The 10,922-nt window shown below is 58.2% G+C and overlaps 1 protein-coding gene and 1 long non-coding RNA gene across 4 annotated transcripts; both read right to left on the bottom strand.

The window, feature by feature from the left end:
• Positions 1-759: 759 nt before the first annotated feature.
• On the bottom strand, positions 760-2,120 carry LOC125157935 (melanoma-associated antigen 9-like). Of its 3 annotated transcripts, XM_047845041.1 has the most exons (3): positions 1,667-2,120; positions 1,140-1,444; positions 760-996 (listed from the first exon to the last, which is right to left on the bottom strand). In XM_047845041.1, exons 1-2 carry the CDS (start codon positions 1,985-1,987, stop codon positions 1,253-1,255), a joined length of 513 nt encoding a protein of 170 aa, XP_047700997.1. In that variant the 5' UTR covers positions 1,988-2,120; the 3' UTR covers positions 760-996; positions 1,140-1,252. The 3 variants fall into 3 exon arrangements, with proteins under 3 accessions (XP_047700997.1, XP_047700996.1, XP_047700995.1); XM_047845040.1 differs by having other exon boundaries at positions 760-1,022; positions 1,140-2,120; XM_047845039.1 differs by having other exon boundaries at positions 760-993; positions 1,140-2,120.
• A 326-nt stretch (positions 2,121-2,446) lies between these two features.
• Positions 2,447-3,776, bottom strand: LOC125157515 (uncharacterized). The gene is made up of 3 exons (XR_007148994.1): positions 3,718-3,776; positions 2,767-2,869; positions 2,447-2,608 (listed from the first exon to the last, which is right to left on the bottom strand). It is a non-coding gene; the product is annotated as an uncharacterized LOC125157515 (long non-coding RNA).
• Positions 3,777-10,922: the final 7,146 nt, after the last annotated feature.

The raw sequence follows: 10,922 nt of genomic DNA, 5'->3' as shown, positions 1-10,922 counted from the left end.
CGCCTGACCACCCTGCCGGGGTCTCTCGGGCTGCCGGCTGGACTGACCTGGATTCCGGGATGGGGGGCCGGCCGTGCTCCCTCACATGTCGACGTGCACGCCTTGCTGCCCGGCCGGGCCCCTTCTCTCTGCTGGCCCGAACCAGGCATCCCAGACTGAGGCTCCCACCTCTGTCACCATCCTTTCCGGGATCCTCACCTTGACTCTGACCGGCTCGGGCCGTGCCCCCGCCCTCTGCACAGCTGAGTCTGTGCGCCTCAGACCCAGGCTCTCACTCCCCGCCTTCCTGGAGACAGAGGCAGGGAGCACACCGCAGCCACTGTCCCCTCCCCGCTACATTGTGATCAGCTGCCCAGAAGGCATCGCACTGAACAGAGATCCCAGGCCAGCCTGGCTCGGGCAGGGCATCTCCACTGCAGGGCTCCCCCCCTGGAGCCCCACCGCCTCAGCCTTCTTTCATTTCTTCTGTTCCTCTTAGGGGACCTTTCCCTGCCTTCCCATGGGGACCGCAGCTGCTAGATAGTCACCTATGGGTGGGACGTGTCCTGCCTCTCCTAGTGTCCTCACTGCCAACACAGTGCCCTTCCGAGGCACTTCCGAGCGTGAGCAGAGCTCAGCGAATGTCCGGCCACAAATGTCCCAGTGAGCTGGGGACCTCTGCTCAGATCGAGTGTCTCCTCCTTTCTTGGAGACCCAAGCAAAGGCAGGCACACATCTCTATGTCCCTTGTCCAGAATGACAGATGACAAGGGACAAGAAGCAAGAACGAACATCTTTTATTTCTCCATGTCCTGAAACCATCCGTTTACTGCCAGGGTCTTCACGTTTGCAAGACATCCCTGTCTGTGCCCAGCCCAGGCACCGCGATTCCCTTCTGGATCCCGAACGAGGACGGAAGGGTTCCCAGCTCGTTGCACCAAACGGCACAACTCTGACTCTTGAACACCTGTGGCGTGGGTGCCGCTCCCACACTGAGCCCGAAGCTCACGAAACCTTCTATGACAAGGAACAACATCTGAAAACTTCCTCGAGGAAACAAAGATCGATTTCCGAGGCCACGTAGGCAGAGAACAAGAACCCACCCAAACGTGCGCTTGGCCCCGCTTTCCCCCAAGCCGCCCTGGCCCTCCACTACTCACAACGCCCAGCGCCCGCTCTGCTCGCACTCGCAGGGGAGAAGTGGCCTGGCTGCGTGTCCCGCAGGAGAAGCTGCTCGACCCCAGGTGGGAACGGGCCCGGCTGCCCCTCGGGCTCAGGCCCGCTCTTCCTCATGGCTCACAGCGTCTTCGGACAGACACGGAGACCCGGGCTGCCTGCTGTTGACCGCCAGGATGTGCTGCAGCACTTGCACGCCGCTGGTTTCTGCGTGGGCCCTGGGACCCCACAGGAACTCGTAGCGTGCGGGCTCGCTGCCGGGCACCTGCCGGTACTCCAGGTACCCTTCCTGCACCCAGACTTCGGTCAGCAGCTCCCTGGGCTCCCCATAGAATACGTGCTCCCTGCCGGCATACACCCCCATGACCCCCAGCGCTTCCCACACCGCCTCCTCAGGGGCACGGTCGTCCTCCAGGAGGATCACCCATAGGACCAGCACCAGGAGGCTGGTCTTGGGCATGCCGTCCCTACCACTCGGCGTCCCATCGCAGCTGAGGCCCAGGATGCTGACCAGGACGTAGGAGCGCTCGCGGGGGTCCACTTCCTTCACGTCGACTCCAAAGACCAGCTGCAGATACTCGCAGGCTCGGCGGAAGATCACGGGGAAGCGGTCCTGGTCATCTTGGCTAACCGCCGCCAGCATCTCCGCCCGTGTGGTCGGCTGCTTGGTGCGATACTTGAGGAGCAGAAGCAGCACCAGGCCGGCCACCTTCACGCAGAGCGCATCTGGGAGCGAGGCCTGGGCCCCTGCCGGGGCCCCCCAGGTGCTCGACCCCTCCTCATCGGGGCTGCTGGAGCCCTGGTGGGACTGGCTCCCCGAAGCGCCTGCCATGGCACTGGGGGAGGGGCAGGAGCTCCGAGGGCTCTGGGGAGGAATCGGGGACCCGGCAGCAGCAGACCCCTCCTCCAGGGGGACCAGAATGAGGACAGAGCAGGAGGAGGACAGGGAGGAAGGAGAGGAGGAGGAGGAGGAGGAGGGAGATGGGTATCCCCCCTCCTCCTCCTCCTCTGCTTTCTCCTCCTCCAACTCCTCCTCTTCCTCCGACTCCACCTCCTCCACCTCCAACTCCAACTCCTCCTCTTCCAACTCCTCTTCCTCCGACTCCACCTCCTCCACCTCAACCTCCACCTCCAAATCCACTTCTTCCACCTCCTCCTCCTCCGCCTTCTCCTCCTTCAACTCCACCTCCTCCACCTCGTCCTCCTCCTCCAAATCCACCTCGTCCTCCTCCTCCAAATCCACCTCGTCCTCCTCCTCCAAATCCACCTCCTCCACCTCCTCCACCTCCTCCTTCTTCAACTCCACCTCCTCCTTCTTCAACTCCACCTCCTCCACCTCCCTGTCCTCAGGCTCTGGCAGCGGTGCATCCCATGGCAGCGGGACCTCTCTTGGCTCCTCCTTCAGCTTGCAGAACACACTGCTCTCACCCAGGGGCATGATGGTCGCCAGACCCTGAAGACAGAAGAGGGGTGGCTCCTCAGGGGGAGGCCCAGCCCACCCAGACCCCGAGCTCCCAGGCCTGAGAGCGGGGCCGCGTGGGGGTTGGGGGCCGAGGGGTCCCCTCTGGGGTGGGATGGGCGAGCCCCCGGCCCCACGCGCGGGGCACGCACCTCGCCTGGACAACCGACTGGCACGCGGCCGCGCCTCCTCTGCTCTGTGACCTCAGGACTCCTGCCTCAGACCAAGGCCTCAACTGCAGAGCTCGCAGAGCCCCTGGAAGAGGGAGGGAGGGGGGGAGGGAGGGGGCGCCTCAGGGTCTCAGGGTGGGTGCAGACCGCGAGCATCGTCCCGGGCCCCCACCCCCCCACTGCGGCCAGGAGATTCTGGCCAGGACTCTGGGCGGCCCCGCCCCGGGAGCCCCCACCCCCCCACCCCCCATCCAGCCTGGGCCTGCCCCTTCTGGGCCTCCACTGACAGCCAGAGCGGACCCGAGCGGCAGGGCAGGCCTGGGCCCTAGGCAGGTGTCCTGGGCTGCGAGGCAGCGCCTCCTCTCTCCCCTGCACCCCGGCCAGGGCCCGGGATCCTGCCTCGGCTGACCGGGGTCCAGCCCCGCACACCAAGGCCCTCCCCTCGCCCAGACCCACCGCGGGGGCGGCTTTCCGAGGGCGGCCCCGGGGCTGGGGTCCAAGGGGCCTCCGGCCGTCCTCCCGCAGGGCTCTCCCGGGGAGCCCCGGGCCCGCTGCCTCCCACCACAACCCTCACGGCCCGGCGAGGTCCGGGCCAAGGCGGCTGGCGTCGCACGAGGCGACCAAGTCCGGGGAGGCCCGGGGCCGATGGCGGGGGGCTCACGTGGCTTCCTTGGGGGTCCCTCAGCCCTATCCTCTCGTCCCCATCCGGACTCCCTGGGCGGCCTGGGCCTCGGGCTCTGCCGCCTGACGCCGGCTCCTAGCGCGCAACCAGCTCTCAGTCGGGCTGGGACCCAGAGCCCGAGTCCGCCCACGCCTCACGCCCTGGTCACAGTCGTCGTGGTCGCGCCGCCCTGCGGCCTCCACCGCCGCCCCCACCGCCGGACTCATTCCCCTCTGGGTCCCGGCCCCCTCGCTCCTCCCTCTGGGCCTCACCTCGAAGCCCACGAGGCTCTGCGCCCTTCCCGCGCCTGACTGGATTCGAGGCGCGGCTGGAAGACGCCGACGCCGACGCGACGCCGACGCCGAGGCCCAGGCCCCCTCGCCCCGCCCCGCCCCGCCAGTCTCTTGAGACCCGGATGCGGAAGTCCAGACACCCCGCGGGGCCTCATTCCCACTAGGGGCTTCCCTCGGCTGCCGCTAGGGGTCGCCTTCCGGGCCGGGGCCTGCGTTCTGGGGGCCAGAGTCCCTCCCTCGGTGTTCCCTCCGAGGCCTCCTGCACCCCGGGGACGGCCTGTGTGCGTGGCCGCTGACGATGGGAACTCGTGCCCCTCAGACCGCGGTCTGAAGGTCTCTGGGACGCACCGCCCAGGCTCAGTGACGGGGCGCCGGCCACCTCTGGCCGCCCGATGCAGGGGCTCCCCGGGCCTGCGGCACGGACTGACTTCGTAGCTCTGGGCTGGGGTGGACCTGGTCTCCTGACAGCACCTGGGCCCTCCTCCCCTCTGCCCACCGGAGCGGCTGCTCCCAACAGACAGCGGGTCCTCGGTTCTCCCCAGCTCACCCATCCGACCCCCACTCCCCCGTCCAGGTGATCCGAGACCCGGATGCCCAAGTCCAGCCTCGCCCAGTGTCCCCATCCCTCCCGGGGGCCTGCGCGGACTGACTCTCTTGTGGGGTCCAGGTTCCTTTGCCTGCAGGTCCCTCTGTTCCTCATTAGGAATCGCCCCGGGACACGGCCCCTGCCCTCTGCCCACCTGAGGTGTCCCAGCCACCCCCCGCCCCCTGCGCCTCCTCCGGTGTCTCTGAGACCCGGCTGCGGAAGTCTGGCCCGACTCTCCTCCGCGAGTCCCCATGCCTCCCAAGGGCCCTTCTCAGAAGGCCTGAAGTCTTGAACTTTGGGGCGTCCCCTCTGTCCTGGGGGCCCGAGTCCCTCAGTCCTCCGTCTGACCCCCACCTGGACACCGTGGCCCCGTCCTGTGTCCCTGCCGTTTCCTGACCTAGGATCCTGTCCCTCACCCCAAGGTCCTCAGCTTCCTCAGATCCCCGAGGCACAGTTGAGTGGACGGGGCCTGCGGCCACCCTCTACACGTACCCCGGCACCCGCGGCCCAGGCTGATCTCCTCTCCCCGGGGCGGGATGGGCCCTGCGGATCTCCATGAAGTCCCCACACCTGCTGCAGAAGAGCCTGGGCCCTTCCCCCCTATTATTCCTGCCGCCCCGCCACACACACTTCCGACTTTTCTCTCTTCCAACTGTTCCTGCTGGTTACTTGGTCCTGCTCAGATAGGCCTGAACAAAGCCTCCTGTTTTCTTGCTCCTAGAACAAGTTGTCCTCAGAGGAGTGTCTCAGTTGGTAGCCCCCCTTCTATTCCTCCCCCCTCTCTTCTTGCTTTGGTCTCTTCTAGCTGTTCTTGCTGGTTGGTTGGTTCTGCTCCGACAGGGCCCCAACAAAGTGTTCTATTTTCTTGACCCCATGTCATGTTGTCCTCAGAGTACTGTTGCAGTTGGTAGCCCCCCCCCCCCCCGTTTATTCCTGCCACACCCCCACACACACATTTCTTGCTTTGGTCTCTTCCAACTGTAATCACTGGTTTGTTGGTCATGCTCAGATATGTCCCAGCAAAGAGTCCTGTTGCCTTGTCCCCAACACAAGTTGTCCTCAGAGTAGGGACTCAGTTGGCAGCCCCCCTATTACTCCTGCTCCCTCCCACTTACCGGTTTGGTCTCTTCCAACGATTCCTGATGTGTAGTTGGTCCTGCTCAACAGGCCCCAATAAAGAGTCCTGTTTTCTTGCCCCCTGGGTCAAGTAGTGTTCTGAGTAGGGTCTCAGTTACTAGCCCCCTTTCATTCCTGCTCACCACACTTCCTGCTTTGGTCTCTTCCAACTCTTCCTGCTGGTTAGATGGTCCTACTCAGATTGGCTCCAAATAAGAGTCTTAATTTACTTGCCCGCTTTGTCCAGTTGTTCTCAGAGTATGGTCTCAGCTGGTAGCCCCCCTTTTATTCCTGCCCCCCAATTCCTGCTTTGGCCCCTTCCAACTGTTCCCACTGGTTAGTTGGTCCTACTCAGATTGGCCCCCAAAGAGTCCTATTATCTTGCCGCCAGGTTAAGTTGTCCTCAGAATTGGGTCCCATTTGGCAGGCCCCCTCTTATCCCCCCGCCCCCATTTCCGTTTGGTTCTCTTCCAAAGGCTCCTGCTGGTTATTTGCTCCTGCTCAGATAGGACCGAACAAACAGTCTTGTTTTCTTACCATCTAGATCAAGTTGTCCCCAGAGTAGGGTCTTATTTGGTAGCCCCCCCCCCTTTTTTTTCCCTGCCCTCCCACTCTGTCTACTTTGGTCTCTTCCAACGGTTCCTGCTTGTTACTTGGTCCTGCTCAGATAGGGACCAACAAAGAGTCCTATTTTCTTTCCCCCAGGTCAAGTGGTCATCAGAGTAGGGAGTCGGTTGGTGCCCCCCCCCCCTTTTATTCCTATTGCCCACCCCACACTTCCTGCTTCGGTCTTTTCAACCTGTTCCTGCTGGTTAATTGGTCCTGCTCAGATAGGCCCCAACTACGAGTCCTATTTTTATTCCACTAGGTCAAGTTGACCTCAGAGTAGGATTTCAGGTGGTAGCCTCCCCTTTTATTCCTGCCTCCCCCTTCCTGCTTTGGTCTCTTCCAACTGTTCCTATAGGTTAGTTTGTCCTGCTTGTGTATGTCTCCACAAAGAATCCTATTTTCCTGCCCCTAGGACAAGTTGTCCTCACAGTTGTGTTTAATTTGGCACCCCCCTTTTGTACCTGCTGACCACGCCCCACACACACACACTTCCTGGTTTGGTCTCTTTCAACTGCTCCTGCTGATTAGTTGGTCTTGTTCAGTAAGGCCCAACAAAAAGTCCTGTTTTCTTGGCCCCAGGTCAAGTTGTCCTCAGAGTTGGGTTTAAGTTTGTAGCCCCCCTTTTAGTGCTCCCCCCCCCACTTCTCACTTTGGTCTCTTTCATCTCTTCCTGCTGGTTAGTTGGCCCTGCTCAGATAGGCTGCACCATGATTCCTGTTTTCTTTCCCCCCAGGTCAAGTTGTCTCCAGAGTAGGGTCTTAGTTGGTAGCCCCCTTTTATTCCCGATCCACCCAGTTCCTGCTTTGGTATCTTCCAAGTGTTCCTGCTGGTTAATTGTTCCTTCTCAAGTAGGCTGCAAGAAACAGTCCTAATTTCATGCCCCTAGGTCACATTGTTCTCAGCATCTGGTTTAATTTGGTAGTCCCCTTTATATTCCTGCCACTCCTCCAAACACACTTCCTGGTTTGGTCTCTTCCAACTGTTCCTGCTGGTTAGTTGGTCCAGCTCACATAGGCACGAACCAAGAGTCCTGTTTTCTTGCCCCCGAGGTCACGTTGTCCTCAGAGTAGGGTGTGTGTTGGTTGCCTCCCTTTTTTCCTGCCCCCCCCCCCCACTTCCAGCTTTGGTCCATTCCAACTGGTCTATTGGTTACTTGGTCCTGCTCACATGGGCCACAAAAGGGAGTCCTGTTTTCTTGCCCCCAGGCCAAGTCGTCCTCAGATTAGGGTCTCAGTTGGTAGCCCCCGTTTATACCTGCCCCGGCAAACTTCTCGCTTTGGTCTCTTCAAGTACTCCTGGTGGCTAGTTGGTCCTGGTCAGATAGGCCCCAACAAAGAGCCCTGTTTACTTGCCCCAGTTCAAGTTGTCCTCAGAGTAGGGTCTTCGTTGGTAGCCCCCCTTTTACTCATGCCTCCCACACTTCCTGCTTTGGTGCCTTCCAGCTCTTCCTGCTGATTAGGTAGTACCGCTCAGATAGGCCAGAAGGAAGAACCCTGGTTTCTTGCACCCCAGGTCACGTTGTCCATAGAGTAGGATCTCAGTTGGTGTCCACTTTTATTCCTGCCTCCCCATTTCCTGCTTTGATCTCATCCAACTGTTCCTGCTCGTTAGTTGGTCCGACTCAGATAGGCCCCAATAAGAGTCATGTTTTCTTGCCTCGTGTGTCAAGTTGTCCACAGGGTAGCATCTCAATTTGTAGCCCCCCATTTGTTCCTGCACCCCCCCCACCTTCCTGGTTTGGTCCTTCCAGATTTTACTGCTGGTTGGTTGGTTCTGCTCAGATAGGCCACAACAAAAAGTCCTACTTTCTTGCCACCAAGTCAACTTGTCCTCAGAGTAGGATTTCAGTTTGTAGTCCCCCTTTTATTCCCTCCCCACCCCACTTCCTGCTTTGGTCTCTTCCAACTGTTCCTGCTGGTTAGTTCGTCCTTATCAGATAGGTCCCAACAAAGAGCCCTGTTTTCTTGCCCCCTAGATCAAGTTGCCCTCAGAGTATGGTCTCAGATACTAGCCCCCCCTTTTATTCCTGCCCCCCACACTTCCTGCATTAGTCTCTTCCAACTGTTCCTGCTGGTTAGACATCAATCTCAGATAGGCCCCCCCAAAATGTCCTGTTTTATGGTCCCCAGAGTCAAGCTGTCCTCAGAGTACGGTCTCAGTTGGGAGCACCATTTTTATTGCTGCCCCCCCCGACACTTCCCGCTTTGGACTGTTCCAACCCTTCCTGCTGGTATAGTTGGTACTGCTCAGATAGGCCCCATCAAGGAAACATATTTTCTGCCTCCTATGTAAAGTTGTTTCCAGAGTAGGGTCTTAGTTGGTAGCACCCCTTTTATAGCTCCCCCCCCCCCAAGACCACTTCTCAATTTGGTCTCTTGCAACTGTTCCTTTATCCTGCTCAGTTAGGCCCCAACAAAGAGTCCTATTTTCATGCCCCTAGGTCAAGCTGTCCTCAAAGTAGGGTTTAATTGGTAGCCCCCTTTTTATTCCTGCCACCACCACCCCCAACACACAGTTCCTGCTTTGTTCTCTTCCAACTCTTACTACTGGTTAGTCGGTACTGCTCAGATAGGCCCCAAAATAATCGTGTTTCCTTGCCCCCAGGTCAAGTTGTTCTCAGAGTTGGGTATAAGGTGGTAGCCCCCGCTTTTATTCCTGTACCTCACACACTTCCCTTCTTGGCCTCTTCCAACTTCTCCTGTTAGTTAGTTGGTCCTGCTCAGATAGGCCCCAACAAAAAGTCCTGTTTTCTTACCCCCAGACTAACTTGCCCTCAGAGTACTGTCTCCATTGGTAGCCCCCTTTTTATTCCTGTCCCACAACGCTTCTTGCTCTGGTCTCTTCCAACTGTTCCTGCTGGTGAGTGCGTCTTCTCAGATAGCCCCGGAGAAAGAGTCCCGTTTCTTGCCCCCAAGGTCACGATGTCCTCAGAGTAGGGTCTGACTTGGTTGCCCCTGTTTTATGTCTGAACCCCCACACTTCTCGCTTTGGTCTCTTCCAACTCTTCCTGCTGATTAGTTGATCCTGCTCAGAGAGGCCCAGACCAAGTTTCCTGTTTTGTTGCCCCCCCCCGGGTCAAGTTGTCCTCAGAGTAGGGTCTCAGTTGGTTGCCACCATTTTATTTCTTCCCCCCCAATTCCAAGTTTGGCCTCTTCCAACTGTTCTTGTGGGTTAGTTGGTCCTGCTCAGATAGGTCCCCCAAGAGTCCTGATTTAGTGCCCCTAGGTCAAGTTGTCCTCAGAGTAGGATCTGAGTTGGTAGACCCCCTTTGATTCCTGCTCCCCCCCCACACACACACACTTCCCACATCGGTGTGCTCCAACTGTACCCGCTGGTTGGTTGGTCCTGCTCAGATAGGCCCCACCAAGAGTCCTGTTTTCTTGATCCCTAATTCCAATTGTCCCCAGGGTAGTGTCTCAGTTTGAAGCCCCCCTTTTATTCCCTCCCCCACCACTTCCCGCTTTGATCCCTACCAACTACTCCTGCTGCTTAGTTGGTACTTCTCAGATAGGCCCCAGTAAAGAGTCCTATTTTCCTGCTCCAGGTCACATTGTCCTCAGAGTAGGGTCTCGGTCCGTAGGCCCCTTTGAAGCCAACACCCCTCTTTGGTCTCTTCCAAATTCTCCTGCTGGTTAGTTGGTCCTGGTCAGATAGGCCCTAACAAAGAGTCCTGTTCTCTTGTTCCAGGTTGTCCTCAGAGTAGGGTGTAAATTGGTAGCCCCACTTTTATTGCTGTCCCCCCCACATGTCCCACTTTGGTCTGCTCCAACTGTTCCTGCTGGTTTGTCGGTCCTGCTTAGATAGTCCTCCACAAAGAGTCCTGTTCTTGCCCTCGAGGTCAAGTTTTCCCCAGAGTAGGGTCTCAGTTGGTAGCCTCCCGTTTCATTCCTTCCTCCCCACACATTCTGCTTGGGTCTCTAACAACTGTTCCTGCTGGTTAGCTGGTCCTGCTTAGATAGGCCCCGCAAAAGAGTCCTGTTTACTTGCCCCCAAGGTCATGTTGTCCTCAGAGTAGTGTGTCAGTTGGGAGCCCTCCTTTTATTAATGCCCCTCCCAACTGCCACTTCCCACTTTGGTCTGTTCCAAGTGTTCCTGGCGGTGAGTTGTTCCCTTTCAGATAGGTCCCAACAAAGAGTCCTATTTTCTTGTCCCCAGGTCAAGGTGTCCTTAGAGTTGGATTTAAGTTGGTAGCCCCCCTTTTATTCCTGCACCCCACACACTTCCCTCCTTGGTCTCTTCCAACCTCTTCTGTTGGTTAGTTTGTCCTACTCAGGTAGGGCCCAACAAAGTGTCCCATTTTGTTGCCCCCTAGAAAATGTTGTCCCCAGAGTAGGGTCTCATTTGTAGCGTCCTTTTCATTCCTGCCCCCCTCCAATTCCTATCTCTTCCAACTGTTCCTGCTGGTTAGTTGGTCTTGCTCAGATAGGCCCAAAGAATAAGTCATGTTTTCTTGCCCCCAGGTAAATTGTCCTCAGAGTTGGGTTTAAGTTCGTAGCCCACCTTGTTTCCTGCGCCCCACACGCTTCCCTCCTTGGTCTCGTCCAACCGCTCCTGTTGGGAAGTTTGTCCTGCTCATATAGGGCCCAACAAAGATTCCTATTTTCTCTCCCCTAGGTCATGTTGTCCCCAGAGTTGGTTCTCATTTGTAGCCTCCCTTTTTATTCCTGCTCCTCCCATTCCTGCTTTGTTCTCTTCCAACACTTCCTGCTGTTTAGTTGGTCCTGCTCAGATAGGCCCCAAGAATAAGTCATGTTTTCTTGCCCCAAAGTAAGTTGTCCTCAGAGTTGGGTTTAAGATGGTAGCACCCCTTTTATTCCTGCACCACACACAATTCCCTCCTTGGTTTCTTCCAAAATTCTCCTTGTGGTTACTT

This window comes from Prionailurus viverrinus, chromosome X, assembly GCF_022837055.1.
Source record: "Prionailurus viverrinus isolate Anna chromosome X, UM_Priviv_1.0, whole genome shotgun sequence".
NCBI classification, from domain to species: domain Eukaryota; kingdom Metazoa; phylum Chordata; class Mammalia; order Carnivora; family Felidae; genus Prionailurus; species Prionailurus viverrinus.
This window is presented reverse-complemented; position numbering and strand designations above follow the sequence as displayed.